General features: G+C 40.6%; 1 protein-coding gene across 6 annotated transcripts in view; it reads right to left on the bottom strand.

Annotated features, from left to right (window-relative positions):
* Positions 1-18,249, bottom strand: part of TMTC1 (transmembrane O-mannosyltransferase targeting cadherins 1) — a 224,796-nt gene that overhangs the window by 134,230 nt on the left and 72,317 nt on the right. For 4 of the 6 annotated variants that reach the window (XM_075940705.1, XM_075940703.1, XM_075940711.1 and 1 more), the window contains 2 exons: positions 7,369-7,450; positions 6,226-6,329 (listed from right to left, as the gene is read on the bottom strand). In XM_075940705.1, the coding sequence (XP_075796820.1) occupies positions 6,226-6,329; positions 7,369-7,450 (186 nt within the window). The remainder of the gene's footprint in view (positions 1-6,225; positions 6,330-7,368; positions 7,451-18,249) is intronic. The other 2 variants (XM_075940707.1, XM_075940714.1) reach the window with 1 other exon arrangement.

Genomic DNA, 18,249 nt, shown 5'->3' with positions numbered 1-18,249 from the left:
AGAGAGATACTGGCTGTTTGCGTCAAAGGGTCAAGCTGCTATCTCCAGCCTTGCATTAGCAATGGATTTTAAAAAATGAAACACAGGGCAGAGAGGAATAAATGTCTGATGCTAGTGTTTACCCTGTTCCTCTTTTCACAAAGCAGTCTTGGGGTGTCCAGTTATGTTCATTCATGGGATACTCTGTTTCACAAGCAGAGTTTGTAATTGGCTCCACCATCTCATTATAAATACATGTTAACAACCAATATTTCAGTATAGCATTATCTACTAAGGTTTGCTATTAAATCACGTAAGATAGTAAATAAATCACATGTTCAACTATTTGGCATGGTGTAGGCAGGTTCACACTCAGGAAAGAGCCCTGTGCTTTGTAATTTTACCTTTAGGGTTCCCTCCCTCTTTTAAATGAAAATATATTTTAAAATTTAATATATGGACTGGGGGGTCCCCATGTTAGCAAGCCAGACTTCTTGTGGTCTCTTCATTTTCCTGCCTTACCCAAAAGTGAACACTGAAACAACAAGTCTATTGTGCATATTACACTGACATGTATATGGCTCTGTGGATATGGGGAAAGCTGTGGATGTGGTATACCTTGACTTTAGCAAGGCTTTTGATACAGTCTCCCCTTTATTTGGTATTGGTGAGGCCACATCTACAGTACTGTGTCCAGTTCTGGGCCCCCCATTACAGAAAGGATGTGGATGCATTGGAGAAAGTCCAGTGGAGGGCAATCAAAATTATTAGAGGGCTAGTGCATTTGACTTATGAGAAGCTGAGGGATTTGGGCTTATTTAGTCTACAGAAGAGAAGAGTGAGGGGGAATTTCATAGCAGCCTTTAACTTCCAGCAGGGAGGTTCCAAAGAGGATGGAGTAAGGCTGTTCTCAGTGGAGACAAATGACAGAATGAGGAGCAATGGTCTCAAGCTGCAGTAGGGAAGGTCTAAGTTGGATATTAGAAAAAAATATTTTACTAGGAGGGTGGTGAAGCATTGGAATGGGTTATCTGGGAAGGTGGTGTAATCTGCAAGCACCATTCCTAGAGGTTTTTAAGTCCCAGCTTGACAAAGCCCTGGGTGGGATGATTTAGTTGGGGTTGGTCCTGCTTTGGGCAGGGGGCTAGATTTGATAACCTCCTGAGGTCTCTTCCAGTCCTAGGATTCTAGGATGCTATGAAATGAAACACACTGACAAAGCAGCAAGAACTCTTAAACTGAGAAAGTGTGGGCAAGAATCAGAATGTGGGATGGTTAATTAATGGACTGCTATATTGCAGAGGCTGGTTTTAATATTGTTTTAGTAGGCTAAGGTCTAGTGCAAATCCCATAGGTGCTGTAGCAACTGACTTTCCTTGCCAGACCTAGCTGGCACAGGATCTGCTTCCACAACAGGTTTGCTCCTTGAGCTCAATAGCTGTATTCCCTTTGAAGCTTTACAGTCACAATTCAATGGAAAACAAACATAAATCCAAATGAAGTGTAAAAAGTAAACTTTGGTGGGTGAGTGTGTCTTCCGGTTCCTGAATTCTCTCTCTCTCTCTCTCTCTCTCTCTCTCTCTCTCTCTCTCACACACACACACACACACACACACACACACACACACACAAAGCTGTTTGAACACATAGCATTTGTATCTATCAAAGTAGTGATATTGCAAAGCAAGTTAAAAGACATGATTAGGGCTCCTACATAGCTTGAATAGATAATTTATAGCCGTCAAACAGCCAGCACCAGCAATGGTTAATGCCCAGTTACATAGGAAGAGAGATTTTTTTAAAAAAATATTTTTTATTTTGAACTTACTGGTAAGGTTGCTCATGTTATCTGTCTCTTACAACATCTGTGTAACATAGGGTATATCTAGACTACATCCCTCTGTTGTCAGAGGGATGTAAATTAGACACAACAAAATTGCTAATGAAGCGGGTATTTAAACATCCCGCTCTTTATTAGAATAAAAATGGTTGCCACTTTTTGCCGACGTGGCGATTTGCCGGCAAAAAGCTGCATTCTTCACAGGGATTGGTCGACAAGGAAAGCCTTTTCCAACCGATCCCATAAATCCCCGCTTCATTAGCAATTTCGGTATGTCTAATTTACATCCCTCTGTCGCCAGAGGGATGTAGTCTAGACATACCCATATCGTCCATTTATTACTTTTCCCAAGTTTAAACACAGTGTTAGGAATAAAATATATACTCCTCATTATTCAGAGGACTCAAATATTTTCCCTCAAGAACAGGAGAATAAAGAAATGTTGTGTAGAATGTGTGAAGCATAACAAACCTACTGCTGAAAGCCCTGTTAATACCCTAACTGCACTTCAGTAAAATATTTACAGCAAGCTTTGTAGCTCTCATTATCTTTATAATTATTACATCTTTCCTCCCAATCCCATTAAGCATGTTGTCACAGAGACTTGATTGAGGTTCATTATGCGGCAGTTGCTTATCCAAGGCAAATCTTGTGACAGCAACTGGCAACGACACGAGCCTCGTGTGTATTAATTTTATAGCCAGTGATTCATTAGACCAGGGCTCCTTGTGCTGGATACAAGAAGCCCCATCTCCAAACTCTAGTGAGCCTTCAAAAATGTCTGAACCTTTTAGTTTCTGCCTTGGCTGAAAGATGTATACCATGACATAACGGCCTATTCTGTCACTTAGCATTACCCCTCCTAGAGTCCACTGTTACAGATCTCACTATACATTTATATTCTTTTGGTGACACTGGAAGACAGTACTGCACAACCGGGTCTGCCCATTAAAGCATTCACACAACTTGTCTACAGAGGAAGTTGCTATGGTGCAAGCTACTGGGAGAATCTATTGTGCACGAGCTTGCAGTGCAGTAACATCCCAAGTGGACAGTGATACAGTGCAGTGAGAGACACAGAATGGCTTAGGGCAAGCCTGCTTCAAAGTGCTGTACTGTAAGCTTTCCCTGCCCTGTAGCAGACTTCCCATGGCAAGTTAGTATGCAGCCAGCTGGGACACTGTAGTTCTCTATCCTGACTTCCTGCACATTAAATTACCATAAAGACAAGCCCATACTCGGACCTTTGAGCCTCTCTTTCGTACCCCTACACATGCAACAGAATTGTAGAAACTTTATTAAGAAGTTGAACACACAACTGATTATTTTTTAAAAGATTTCGATCTGTCACTATTACAGGGTGTCTCTGCTTCTGAGGGTTAAGAAATGTTGACATATATTTAAACTGAGGTTAATGAACATGCTTGTATTGTTGAAGGCTGGAAAAGCCATACCAGCCATATAATAAATAAATATTAGGCTCGGTATCCTGACAAAAGGAAGGAAGTAGAGCAGCAGAATATGGACACAACCCCCCCACCCTTTATTTCAGTTCTTTCAAACTGTCAAAAATGTCCATTCCACAAATAATTATGTATTTCTGAGTTTGAATTGGGGGAGGGAATTCAGAAACAATGTTTCTTCCTGGGAAATGAAATTCTGATTCTTACAGTTCTATGAATAGAACACATTTACAGCTGGTACTTTTGTTGGCAGCTAAAGCAAAGGCCAAGAACAGAATGGGCAATGGACTATGAACTCTTCTGTCCTACTACAGATAGTTACTTCAGATTGGGGGGGCACATACAGTAGGACAGCACAGGGAGGGTTGGACTGCTCTCTGTACCACACCTGTACTTCAGATAAAGAAGAACTCAGTCTACAGTGCTATGAATAGTCACATAGAGGTAGCTGTATTAGTCTTATCTTGGTAAAACAAAAAAGCAGTCACATAGCACTTTAAAGACTAACAAAATAGTTGATTAGGTGATGAGCTTTCATGGGGCAGACCCACTTCTTCAGATCATATTCTGAAAGTCAATAGGCATGACCATTATATAACAGAGGGATACGATGAAAGAAGGTAAAAAAAATTACAAAATTTTACAAAACAATGCTATGAGTTGCCTTTCAGAAGTATGCCACTAAAACAAACAAACAACCCTATGTTGTTATCAGTAAATAACCACTTTTAGTTATTCTTTGAATAATTTAGCTTTTCAAAGAAAAACTATCCCACTCATTGAAAAAAATGTAAAACAATTGCAAATACAATAAAATATTTTCAGTAACAGAATAATAAATAACTGGAGTCATACTGGGTTGGTTTATATTATGTGACCTTACTCTTAGGCTAAACATGTTAAATAGAGGAACAAACCACTAAATCTTTTGTACAAAATTTAAGAAATGTGTTGTTAGATACATTAATGTAAATTCTAACTATGTATCGTGTAAAAATTTAGCATTTTCCAAATTAGCTAATATGTTCCTAAGAAGCAATTTTAGTACTGCTAGTAATAGGAAACAGTTGGCACATTATTAGAGTAGTTTCTCAAATGAGATCTAGTTCAATTTTGTTCCAGATGTTTCTTAACAGTTTCTTGATCTCAATCTGCTAGTGTCAGCTGTGTTTGAGCCTTTAGTCTTTAAAAAGAACAAATCAGCATTCCAGGAAAATGGTATCAAACTGAACTGCTGCCCCTTTTACTGGGAACCAGTAGGGACTTTGGAACAAAAACCTTTCAATGTCTTTCTCATCCTCTCTTCCAAACAGCATCCCGACTACTATGATCCTTCCTGCATTAGCAAGCCATGCATGTTCTTTGTTTTTCAATAAAAGCAAAGCCTCTGAATAGGTCAGCTCCCTATCATCCTAAAATAGTGGTTTGATCTGATTCAGAGGGAAGAACGTCACTTTCTGTAACATGACAATACTTCCCGAAGCTGCAGTGCAACCTCAAATCCAAGTACTGATCCTAGCCCAACTTATGTTGTGAAAACTGACAATACTCCAGCCTTGGTCTGACTTTGGGGCTACGGAAGATCATTGCTGCAGTATTAGCTTCTTTAGGCCAGTGGTTCCCAACCACCGGTCCATGGACCAGTGCCAGGCCGCGAACCACTGGCTGCCCCACCTAAAGTTGGCTATTCACAGCGGCTCTGGGGGCTGGGGCACACTGAGCCACCGCAGCTGGAGCTAGCTGTTCACGGCAGCACCTTTGCAGACTGGCAACATTTTATTTGCATATTAATTATTTGCATAATGAGTATGCAAATATGCACCTTAAATGTTACCGATCTGTCAAAAGTTTGTGAAGGGGTTTGCCGGTCCGTGGTATAAAGAAGGCTGAGAACCACTGCTTTAGGCTATTTCATCATTGAATCTAATGATAAAAAACAAAATCTTCTAACAAAAACTGCAAGTTTCAGACCACTGTTTTTAATTAATCCCTGGCACCCAGGCCCACTCTGCAATATATCTTCATCAGAGCAAAAAGAAAAATACTTAACACCCCTATCTTTCCTTATGTCTTCAATGTGCGAACTGCTCATTACCACCCCAGACTATGGATGTTAGCATATAGTTGTTTAAATGACTACACTCCCTGTCTTTTAAGTTGGATCCCACAGAGCCACCTGCCCCCTCAGTCCTGCGCGGCTGCCTGTGCACCTGGGCTCGCCATGGACAGAAGTTTCTCTGTGGGAAACCTCTGTCTGTGAGGAGCTCAGGCCTTCCACAGACAGTGGCTGCTGCCACTCCACACTGCTGTATCAGAGGCAGCAGCGTGGGCAGAAGGTGGAAGCCAATCTGTACAGGGAGCTGATTTTTAAACAGAGGCAGCAGCACGGGTGCTACAGGGCTCCCCAGGAGTGGGGCCAGAAGCTGGGAGCACACTGGTTGCAGCCCCACCCCTAGGGAATATTTTAGTAACCATGTAACTAATACATTTTTTGCAGCTACATAGATTACTAAAATAAACATGATCTAACATCCCTGCTCCAAAGGGATTATTAAGTATCATTAGTTCCATTTTACAGACTCCGCATTTGAGACAAAAAGAGGGAAGTGATCTGTTCCACATCACAGAAAATGTAAGCATCAGAGCTGAGATATTTGGACTCCACCACTGTGTTCAAGCCACTAGACTACAAATCGTATTCTTATAAAGATAAACCTATTGATTACAAATAAGTGTAACACCACAGCTTAATCTCACAGGCATTGTTGCATGCCTTAATGATTCAAACACCACTGACTGCTCTCTAATTTTGGTAGAAAAATAAGGAAATGCAGTAATGAGTAGAAATTAACCAACAAAACAAAGATCTGTTGGTTCCTGACTAAAATATTTTAGTCCAAGAAAACTCCATATAACAAGTTTGTGCAGTTATTGGTACTGTACCTTGTAAGTAAGTAAGGTGAGAATGAAGCTGGATTGTCCTGCTCTGAAAACATTGGCATAGAACCTCCCATTATCCAGAGACGGAAATATAAAACAAGAATCACCTTCAGAGAAGAAGAACATCTATTGAGAAGGTTACTTCCATTTGAGCAATATTATACCGCACATAGAAATCCAAAACTTTAAAGTGCAGAGTCTGAATTTTTTTAAGATGACTCTTCAAGATTTAGCAAACACTGCAAGGAAATCAACATAAACTTGATGTCCAGAGCAGTTATACAATCAGTTCCTATTAGAGTCAGTGGCATAGCAGGGTATTAAGCTTTGAACATCCACTAAAAAAAAGACAAATACCATAAATATACACAAAAGAAATTTCATAGATATTTATCGAGTTAATTCTCTACCCTTTCCTGTAAGAGCATCCTGCCATAATGTAAGCGTGTGCTACGGACATGGACTTTATGTTATGTCAAGCCTTCTCAAAATACAGGTAACATTTGTGTGTATGAATGTGTCAGTGCCCTTTCTTGCACTGAGTGAAACCTCCCTCTGTAAGGAGTCCCACTGATTTACTCCTGAGCTGGTTTCAAGGGCACTATTTATGATTCCTACACTGTTCCAGGTAAGGGAAACAGAATCTGACCTATAAGGGCAACACGGGTGTTATGCTTTAAATGAGCAACCTTTTTATTTCTTCTTACTACCTGCCCTGCTGGCTGGAACAGCATGGTCACCTGCTTTCTGGAAATGAAATTAATTCCTTACACTTACAGAGATTGCCACTGAAAAGTCAGTATTTGTCAGTATTTAACTCAGAGTGGTATATTTTACACTGTAGATTTTCCCTCTATTTAGAAAAGGATAAATGTTGGGATATTTGCAAATACTGTTTTATAAATGACAACCTATGTAAACAAATATGAGGTGGAAAAATGCAACATTTTTATCTAACTGTCCAGCTGAAAATTTTTGGACTATCTTTCAAGATTAACTCTGAGTTAATATTATCTAGTCAAACCATAGAATTTCAATTGCAATTTCAGCTTTCTAGATCTGTTAATTATAGCATTCAGCAACATTAATGTGAATATTATTTGGGTGTACACAACCCTACCACATTTTAAGTACACTCATACTTACATAACTTATTACCAAAGCAGCTCTCTTCAAAAATGGCCTTGCAGTATACAAGAAATTCTTGTTGTTACTTGCAGTCAGATAGCTGAAATTCAAATGAACAAACACTTGTTTAAGTACTTGGTGGAAAGTAGCTTATTTTTCACACTGAAAAATCACTGGCACAATGCTCTAACCATCCAATGTCTATTAATTTGTTAGCATTAAAGCTATAATGTAAGCATTTGTATTATTTTCCATTTTCAAAGCATTTTCTAATTAGAATTAGTCAACATTTTATTTCTAAAATTTGACCATTTCAACATTTTTTTAAATTGCAGAAATTATCACAATTCCCCTCCCCCATCCCCAACCAGCTTGATTTACAAAATGCTAATTCGAATTAGTTTTTAAGTCTAGATGCACTAACTCGAATTAGCTTAGTTCGAATTAACTAATTCGAATTAAGTTAGTTTGAATTTAGTGCTGTAGTGTAGACATATCCTAAGGTATTAAAGTAACTAAATATGCTTATACAGGATCCTACTTTTTGTTTTTCTGATAAAGAAAAACATTGGAGAAAATTGTTGAGGAGGATAAGCATGGATGAAGGGAAGAATCTATTTAACTTGGGAGAAAAATGGAAGAAATGCTTTTGAGAAAGCGTTAAAAAAATCTAGTTCATAGGGTCTATGAAGCAGATCACAATGTTTCTATTGAAGTCAGCATTCCATTCAAGGAAAGAATCACACTTTTTCCTGCTAATATCTAATTTAGAAAAAAAATTATTTCCTCTCCAAAATTCCTCAATACACTGGATCCTTTAACTACCTTTAGCCCTTCAAATCACAGCAAAAATAAGTTCACAATACTTCCTCAAGATAGAGAAGTACTTAATTCATGTCTTTTTGTTCTACTTTTCCATAGCAGGAAGTTAGTAATACTAAGCACCTTTGAAATATGAAGAAAAGCTTTCACTGCAGACAAAAGCAGCAGTACCATAACCTGTATGAAAAGGAGTTAAAGTCCAGCAACAAAAAAAGGAAAGTGAGTGCAGCTGGGTGCATTCTAGAAAACACACTCTTTAAAAAAAACCTGTGTCATTCTTAGAACAAAGTAACCTGAACTATGTACTGCAGTGACACCTACAAAACCTTAGGCCCTTGTTGTATATTTATGTATAAATATTGACATTTAAGATTAGGATGTGACTTACATTTCAGATTGGTCTTCAAGACCCCAATCTTGCAAGACGAAAACTTTTCTGAGCTCCCAGTGATTTAAATCTGGTCTCAACTTCCCAGAACAAGAAAGCTCAGACTAGCCCTCAGGTTTTATACTTCATGTTTTCACTATGGCCCTGATTCAAGGCCCACTGAAGTCAAGAGAAAGACTCTCTAGGGCATGTCTACACAGCAGGGCTAAACTCAAAACAAACTACGCAACGTGAACTATGCTAACTGAGTAGATGTCTACACAGCACTTATTTTGAAATAGAGCACGCTTCCCCCAACTTCCCTTACTCCTCATTCAATGAGGTCTACCGAAGTTGGAGTAAGAAACCTGTTATTTCGAAATTTATTTATTTCGAAATAACAGGCTTGCTGTGTAGACATGCACTATGTTATTTTGGAATAACTGACGTTATTCCAAAATAACGCTGCTGTATAAACATGCCCTAAAGTAGGGTCTGGATCAGGCCATGGACTTTGGTGCCAGTTGGAATGTCTCATGAAATTCAAACCTCTTACGATTTTTAGTAAGCAACAAAAGGGGTTGGTTTTATTTTGTTTATATTATGATAGATGGGCAGGTAGCGCAGGCAACTATTAAGGTTGTCTAACATTTCCCATTGTAAGAGCTTGTTTACACTTGTTCATAAATTTTGACAGACATTGACCATTTGGGTTGCATGCCCAGTGTCTCCTTTAGACTGAGATTTTGCTGCGAAATTCAGCCAAAATGGTTCAGCTGTTTCTGAAAATGAAACTAGAGAAAAAAATACATTGTTTCATCCATTTTAAAAGTTCTGGTGACCTTTACTCTGAAAAGCTCAAACACCATTAGATTTTGAAGCAGAAACTCAAAATATTGCTAGACTGGAGCCTTTATGTCAGGGATGTGCCTTTTGTTGTCCCAATCAAAACCCACCCAAATTTGACCAAGTTATAAATGTGCGAGGAGGTTGGGGAAGGGAATCACAGTTGACAGACATGGTCAGTAGAGACTATTTAGAGCAGTGGTTCTTAACCTCTTTGGTACTGTTACCCCTTAAGCTTAACCAATAAATCAAAATTATCCCTTCACCTTTTTTAAATGGCAATAGACAAAGAGAAAATTATGATTGATCAGGTTTATTGTATTTCATTTTCTCATACATAACGCTGAACAAAAAAGAACACCCATTGTATTTTAAACTTATATACTAGGTGCATTATTCAGAAAATGAAAACACAGCACAAATAGCAATTCTCAGATGAACTTCTCTGTGTGAAGGTTGATACTGCTTCTGCTTGACTAGCTTAGAGATACATGGTTGTCACAGGTAATGCACATCTCAAGTCATGACTAAGATCCAATTTATTCCTTGCCTACATTTTAATGTTGACCATTATAAAAAAAGGAAGACCTCACAGCGATATGTAGTGGAAAATGGGATTAGAAGTTTGAGAGCTCTGTCAGAGAGAATCGGGTATTCTAAACCAGCTTTTCAACAAAAGCAGCCAGATCAGAATCCTGAAAATCTGCTTTCAATGTGTTATCTTCCTGCAGACCAAGGAATTCTGCTTTCGCCTTGATATCCTTGTCTTCGATTACTTTTTCTTCCACTGTAAATGGTCTTACAAACCATGCATTCATGTGACACTGTTCTATATCTGGAAAGTATCCATTGATGGATCCTGTTACCGATAGCAAGTGTCTTATGATCTCATCAGCAAATGAACATTTCTGTTTGGTTGCCTCAAGCAGAGTTGTCAATTCTAACTACATGGATACATCACCAGTTTCAACCCTCAGTCAGTAGGGCTGCAACTTACTAAGGAAGCTAGCAACCTTGTCTTGAGCCGTGAGAACAGTCACCATATTTCCTTGTATTGAGAAGTTTAGCTGATTAATTTCAGTAAAAAAAAATCTTCAAGGTATGCCAATTTTAGAATGAATATATGGTCCATTATTTTCCCAAATAATTCTTGTTCTCTTGCAGATCTCTCTCTTTCAAAGAATATTGATATTTCTTCTCTTAGTTGCAACACTCAGTTTAAGACTTTTCCACATAATAACCAGAGAACATCTGAATGAAACAGAAGTGCACAAAATTCAGCTCCAAGCTCTTCACATAATACTTTAAACACTGGAAGTGCCAGCTTTGAAAAATACAAGAGCAGGGGCTCTTGTGCATTTCAAAGCTGCAGCTCAGCATGGAGACCAGGGTCAGTGGAGGACTCAGAGTCCCCCCACTGACCCCAGGCTCCATGCTGAGCTACCAATTTGAAATGCCACGCGGAGCCGGGGTCAGCCTCGGCATTTCAAAGGGGCAGAGTGGCACAGCTGATCCCATGTCAGCTGTACAGCGCTGCCGTTTTGAACTACCCCGTCTTCCCACCCTTTGCTGCCTCTGATAGAGACAGCAAGGGGGGGAATCAACTAGTCGACTAGCCCTTAACATCCCTAACCCTGACTGCCAGGAACTATCCTGCTCAAGACCCAGGGAATGGGAGGAGAAGAGGACGAGGAGGGGGAGCAGCATGACACCTACAGCTGACAGAAAATCTGGGGAGGGAGCATCCCCAGAGTCAGACCGTCCCCTGTTGTTTCCAGTGGCATGCACCCACCTTCTCTGCAGGCAGGAGCCTGAACTGCTGCCAGGAGCTGGTGCAAGTGCAACAGCTCTAGCAGCAGAAAAGGTCTTGGTGCCAGAGAGCTAGGGGGCCGCAAGTAGGCAATAAAACACGGCAACGCTGCCCCATCAGCTTAAATCCTATAGCCCCACTCCCAGGGGCTGCTCCACTGTAGATGGCTGGGGGAACTGGCCAAGGGAAGTGGACCTGGGATTCCAGAACAACAGATGCTACCCCCAGAAGACACACCATGGCCAGGCCTGGCCTACAGGAGAGGAAGTGGGATGCCACATTGGTGAGAGCTGAGGCGGGATGCAGAAGAACATGACGATGTCACTCTCTTGTCCTACAGGAAATATTTTTTATATAGAGACAGAGATTTCACCACCAAGGGTGAATCAAACATTATCTTCCATTGGGTTTGCCAGCGGTTTTATAGGAGCTGAATGGTAACAGGGTTGAACATGTATCTGCAAGTCATATCAAGTTGGGCTGCAATGCGCACTGTTACTGCATGACTCATACTACATCACTTCAGAAGGAACAATAATGAAATATTGTTAAATAAAGTAAATTAAACAATTTGCTGATGTTGCAGTTACTTTGTGTTAGTTCAATTTAATAATACACAATATATTTTTTCCTTTGCTGATATTACTCAGAAGTGTGTGTAGATGACCAGCTCATTACCCCTGAAATTAAGCCAAATTACCTCTTGAGGGGTAATTATCCCTACGTTAAGAACCAGAGTCAACTTTAATAAGTCTCCTATGACAAAAGATTCCATCTATACTATGTAAGCTATAGCCTGGAACCACTATCAAGCATTATCTGTGCTTAAAACTTAAGTTGCCATGGGTATAGCACTCAGAGGTATGACAAATTCATGTTCCTGAGCTTTTGAAATAATACACTAATTAAAAATAAGAAAAACATGATATAATCTTAGGCTGTGACTGGCCTGGAGCAAGAGCTGTTTTTGTGTTGTTTGTTCAATGCTTTGTACAATAGGGTTCCAATCAAGGTCTTTAGCTGTACTGCCCACCATCCATTTGTTCCCTCTCAGTTACAGTCTAAGGATAAATATTTTAAAAACGGACTAGAGCCTGACTTTTCAAGGAAGGTGACAGTTGTATTTGATTATTGGTCCTTTCTAGGGGTTGATGTTGCAAAGCACACAGTATGGGAAAGAAGTCGTAGAGCATATAACACTGATCTAACTTCCTTTGAAAGGGGGTAAGTTAGTCTGCTCTGTTCTGTAATATTCCAGATGTGTTTTAAGATAATCATAATAAGACTGTAAAAATGAAAAGTGCCTAATCCACTCCATGCCAGAGGGCCCAAATCCTACTTGTATCTGGTGTTAATGGTTAAAGCTCCTTCCTTCGCCTTTGAAGATATCCCACATACTTTTAAGCTTATTGATTTTGATATTTTGGTCTGTAATATGTATAATTAAAAAGCAATCTACAGCCCACACTCTCATTCCCATCTTCATCATGCTAAGAATAATCAAACATTTCATCCAGTGTTGTGTCAATGCATCACCATTTAAAAGCAGGAATTAATTACAAGTGCCCCACAACATTATGAGAGGCCCAGGCTACCAAAGAACAAGCCTTGTCATGGCACTTCAGCAAACTCCATCTTCCTGATGGGCCTTTATGCAGCGTTGAAGTATCAGCACTAACACCCACCCAAAGAAATGTCACCTGTGTATTGAACCCAGTTGTTGGTCAGCACTGTAACCTACAGAACAGATTTAGCATCAAGCAAGGATGCACCAGAAAAGGGAAGAGAGGGACAACGAGAAATGGACAAACCCAGAAGAGTTCAAGGGTTTCTGAACTTCAAAATCTTTTTTCCGGATGTTTTTGGCATTTTACATCTAAGGCAGAGAAATTTTCTTTTCAATTGGGAAATGTGTTTTTCTGACTTAAGAAGAAGCTTCTGCTATGAAATCTACATGGAAAACCATGAAAAATACCATCATACCCTGCTTGTTGATCCAGCTGTCATGTCCATCTAATCCAGCCACGCTAGAAAGGAGGCATATAGAATCATAAAACACTAGAACTGAAAGGGACCTCGAGAGGTCATTGAGTCCAGTCCTCTGCCCTCACAGCAGGATCCAGTATCATCTAGACCAGGGTTTCCCAACCTATGGGTCGGGACCCAAAAATGGGTTGCCGTTACATTTCAAAAGGGTCACCAAGTGTCTCCCCAGCTGGCTCTGCCCCCTCATCCCCTCCCTGTTTTTGAATTGCCTCGGGTCACCAAGTCTTCCTGAATTGTCAAAATGGGTCACCATCTAGAAAAGGTTGGGAACCGCTGGTCTAGACCATCCCTGATAAATGACCATCTAACCTGCTCTAAATATCTCCAGAGATGGAGATTCCACAACCTCTCTAGGCAATTTATTCCAGTGTTTCACCACCCTGACAGTTAGGAACTTTTTCCTAATGTCCAACCTACACCTCCCTTGCTGCAATATAAGCCCATTGCTTCCTGTCCTATCTTCAGAGGCCAAGATGAACAATTTTTCTCCCTCCTTCTTGTGACACCCTTTTAGATACCTGAAAACCACTATTACAGTGTTTCTTAAACGTTTTAAGACCAAGGAAAACCAAACAAGTTTAAGAAACACTGCACTATTATGTCCCCTCTTGTTCTTCTCCTTTCCAAAGTAAACAAACCCAATTCTTTCAGTCTTCCCTTCATAGGTCACGTTCTCAAAACCTTTAATCATTCTTGTTGCTCTTCTCTGGACCTTCGCCAGTTTCTCCACATCTTTCTTGAAATGTGGTGCTCAGAACTGCACACAATACTCCAATCGAGGCCTAATCGGTGCATAGTAGAAATACAATATGAATATGAAACACAAACCCAGGAGTAACCATGTGGGTAACTCAGCTCATGGAAATGTTTTACCAGAACCATGGCATGTTCCAGATATCTTATGGCTAAGGATGTTAAGAGGCAGGTAACTGACTAATTGTGTAGTCGATACCATTTTTATCAACTACATGATTTGTCAATACGAGAAGATGCTCAGTCCTGGCTCACGATGGTCCAGGAGCAACACCCCACACACTGAGGCTCTGCAGTTTAAACATAATAGGAGCCAGATTTTTTGATATCCAGGATATTTAAAGTAATAAATGTAATTATTTTGTACTTTTGCAAAGTTTCATTGTTTGTACTTGATAAAAACAACTGCCTTTTACACTGAACCAATCACAGATCAGAATCCTGTCCATTGGCAAGTAACACAGCCCTGTCACACATCTAAGAGTATGTCTGCATGGCCATTTGACACTCATAGCTCCATGCCAGTTGAGTTTGGCTTTCTGGCTGGGGCTAAAAGGCTGTTTAACTGGTGTGCAAATGTTCCAGCATGGGCCGCAGCCCAACCTATGGGACCTTGCAAGGCTCAGGAGCCTGCACTCCAGACTGTAGTGCAGATGATCAGGCTCAATTAAACAGCTCCACAAGCCCAGTTAGAAGGCACAAGCCTGCTGTGGGTTTTTAGTTGCAGTGTAGACATACCCTAAGACACTTCTCTGGTCAGAAGGATCACATCCCATCATCAGCGCCATCCACATACACACAGACCACAGTTCCCTAGGGCCTGTGCACACCCTCTACTAGAGACAGGGTGGGACACAGAAAAGAAAAATGTATATTGCCAGTAGCTCAATTCAGCAAAATGAATGATCTCACAAAATAATAGTGCCTCCTCATAACAATGTGGTAAACATTTCAAGATGTGTCTCTCACTGATTTTAACGAGCAGAACAAATGAGATCAGGAAATCGAGATTGCCAATTCTGTTAACCAAGTGTGAAAAAAGAACATTTGGACAGAGGTTTCAACTTGCCTTCATGCAAACTCTCCCACAAAGCAAAATCTACTGTGCAACTGTTTACCTGCTGTTTTTAAAAGCCTGAATGGACTATTCCCTGAAGCAACAGAAACACACACTAAATCCAAAATACTTATTGTGAAGATTTCTCTTACCCACTTAGAACAGAGGCCAAGACAGATACTTGGCAGCTTTGGCTTCCTGGGAAGTACAGCTCATCCCCAAATCAGTTACATCATCACAGCATCCCACAGACTTTCTAACTGAGGACAGCAGGGTAGGTAGCCCAGTAAAACTCAATACCATGCAGCTTACAGCAATGTAAACATTGCTTGTACCAGATGGACTTTGTCTTAATCAAAACAAAGTTTTCTAAGCGTACATCTACACAGCAGCATTATTCCAGAGTAACATCAGTTATTCCGACAATAACAGTGTGCATCTACACTACAAGCCATTCTTTCAAAATAACGGCAAGCTAGAGGATTTCTGACTCTGACTCCTGTAACCCTCATTTCACAAGGAGTAAGGGAAGTCGGAGGAAGAGCATTCTTCCTTTGACTTCCTGCTATGTAGACAGCGCCAAAAACCGAAATAAGCTATTTCGACTTGAGCTACGCAACTCACGTAGCTGAAGTTGCGTATCTTAATTCGACTTTTGCCCTGCTGCGTAGACAGACGCTAAGTAACAGGCCTCTCTTTCCTTCTCCTTTAACATTTGAGGCATTCCAAGTTGTCATGACACAATAACTGACACTATAAGAGGATCATTAATCATTTTTTGTATAAAACAAGGACTCCTTCTCTCCTCCCCACCCATTCATCAAGGCACCTTGGCATTCCAGAAATAGTACAAACAGTTAAAAAACAAAAATATACTGTGGCACCCGAGGTCCCAGAAGGAATGAGGAGAGAACACATTGCTCAGTACGGTGTACACACACACACACACACACACACACACACACACACAGACACACACACAGACACACACACACACACACACACACACACACACACACTTTAGTGTCTTATTCTTCTAGAACTGGAGAGAGATGGCTACATCCCCACAAGAACATGCTGTTCCATTTCCATTCCCACAGCCGCTCTGTCAAACCAAAGCCACCTCCAGCCCAACTGCAGAGGAGACAAAACAATCACAACACTATGAAAACCCACATATACCAAGAAGCAGTATTAGGAAATGAGTGGGAAGTTCATATCCAGTGACAAATCCATTCTTTCAAAATGCAGAGTTTTCTTGTGGGATTTAGTCAATATTCCTTCTGTAATAAACATCGTCTGCTTTTCTACCTCCTCACATCTTCATCATCATTTACACAGCCAACTGAATTCAACAAGTATCTTTGCACGCTAGCCTGGCTTATTTTTCCTGTATGAAAAGAGCCGTTATGGGACAGGCTATAAAATGACATTCCAGTGAGAAAAACAAGAACCAAACACAGACATAGAGAGAAGTTGAAAAATAAACAAATATATTCCAGACGCCTGCGGGTTTTCAATTCACTTAAAATACCTGTCAGTGCCAGGAAATAAAATATCAATCACAGCTACAAATGTAGTGAGGAAAGGAGGGGAGAGGTCTCCTGTTTTCCTCTTTAGGTTTGACATTCCTTGCAGCACATGTGCTGTATCCCTCCTCCTTGCTTCTCTGGAGACTGATAAACCCCAATCACCACCACACACACGCACACACAGGCAGGTACACAGTAAAGTCATTGTTGGCAATTTAAAGGAACATGGGACAGGCTTTTTTTTTAATCTAGTTTTAGTCTGTTGTCTTACTAGCAGCTAGAATTCATTTTTTAGAAGTTACTAGTACTCGAATTTTGAGTGCCTCAGTTCTTGGGTCCTCAGTATGAGACATCTTCAAGAACCCTGACTTTTAGAGGGTGAGCGTTCAGCACCTTCTGAAAATCGGGTCCATTCAAGAATGCATCTTAACCCATCTTACAAAATGAAACTTGTCAATTATACTTTCTGTTTAGCTTTTACTGCAGACTCTCATTCACTAGTGCAATCTTTGGGATGACAGTACTGAAATAGACCCTTTTAAGTTTGAAAACTTGCCATTGATTGGTTTTTAATTCTTGAAAACATTTCTATTTAAGGTGCTGAGAGACTTATTTGCAAAGTTTAAAAAAAACACTTGAAACCTGGCTGTGTCCTGCTGTACAATACATACTGAGCACCTCTAATTCCAAATGGTATCAGAGATTTTGGGGTTCAAAGAATCTCTGAAAATCATGCCCCTAGCACCCAAAACACCTAGAAATGTCCTCTGATCAGCAGGCTGTTCTTCAGCACTGAACATATTCACTTTCTTCCAGCTACTCACATAACAGATTCAACCTAGAGCTCAACAGCTAACAGCAAATCGAAGACATACACATCAGCCCTCTCATGAAATCTGAAAACAAACTGCATTGCTACATGTCATATGGAGACTTTCCTCTTCTGCCCATAGAGATTTTGTGACATTTACTTCAGATTTGAGAGTCTGTCTGCCTGTCTGTTCAAGAATTCCTCCTAAATTGTAAGAGCTAGGTTCCCCAAATGTGGTATGCGGCTTCCTCTTATCATAACTTAGAGCATCCTAAGGGTTTGGTTGTGCTAGGAAAATAGGATGTGTCCAGAACGGGACTGCTTCTCATAGGACCATACAGAAAAGAGACAGAATCAGCAGGCAGGTGAAAGGCACCCTCTCTTGTCCAGGACTGCCCCAATGCCAAGCCTCCCAACCCCCAGGTGCCCAATGGGGGAGGGGGTAGCTGAAGGTCCCTTCTCCCTGAATCATACAAAGACACTGCTGTTTCCATTTATCAAGAAGCAAGAGGAAAGTGCACAGTTTGCTGCATTCTTCCCTCTGGATGGGGAGCACAGAGGGCAGATGAGCTATGTACTTTGCTCTCACTCCCTGGCAGGGACAAGAAGGGGAAGAGAAAGCAGTCCTGGTATGAATATGGGGGAGAGAGCCATACATACCCAGACACACACACACAGTCTCTTGCTCAGAACCCCTCCTTAAAGACACAAGCAATGCCAGGGTAAATGTGCTAGTTTTGTATAAATTCAATGTATTGCAAAGGCTCTCTGGGGGGAAGGAAGGAGATGTGAAGGAGGAGAGAGAAAGAAAAAAATGATATGTAAGCCAGAGATGTGCAGAGGATGACTAAGAAG

This window comes from Pelodiscus sinensis, chromosome 1, assembly GCF_049634645.1.
Source record: "Pelodiscus sinensis isolate JC-2024 chromosome 1, ASM4963464v1, whole genome shotgun sequence".
In the NCBI taxonomy this organism is placed as follows: Eukaryota; Metazoa; Chordata; order Testudines; family Trionychidae; genus Pelodiscus; species Pelodiscus sinensis.
This window is presented reverse-complemented; position numbering and strand designations above follow the sequence as displayed.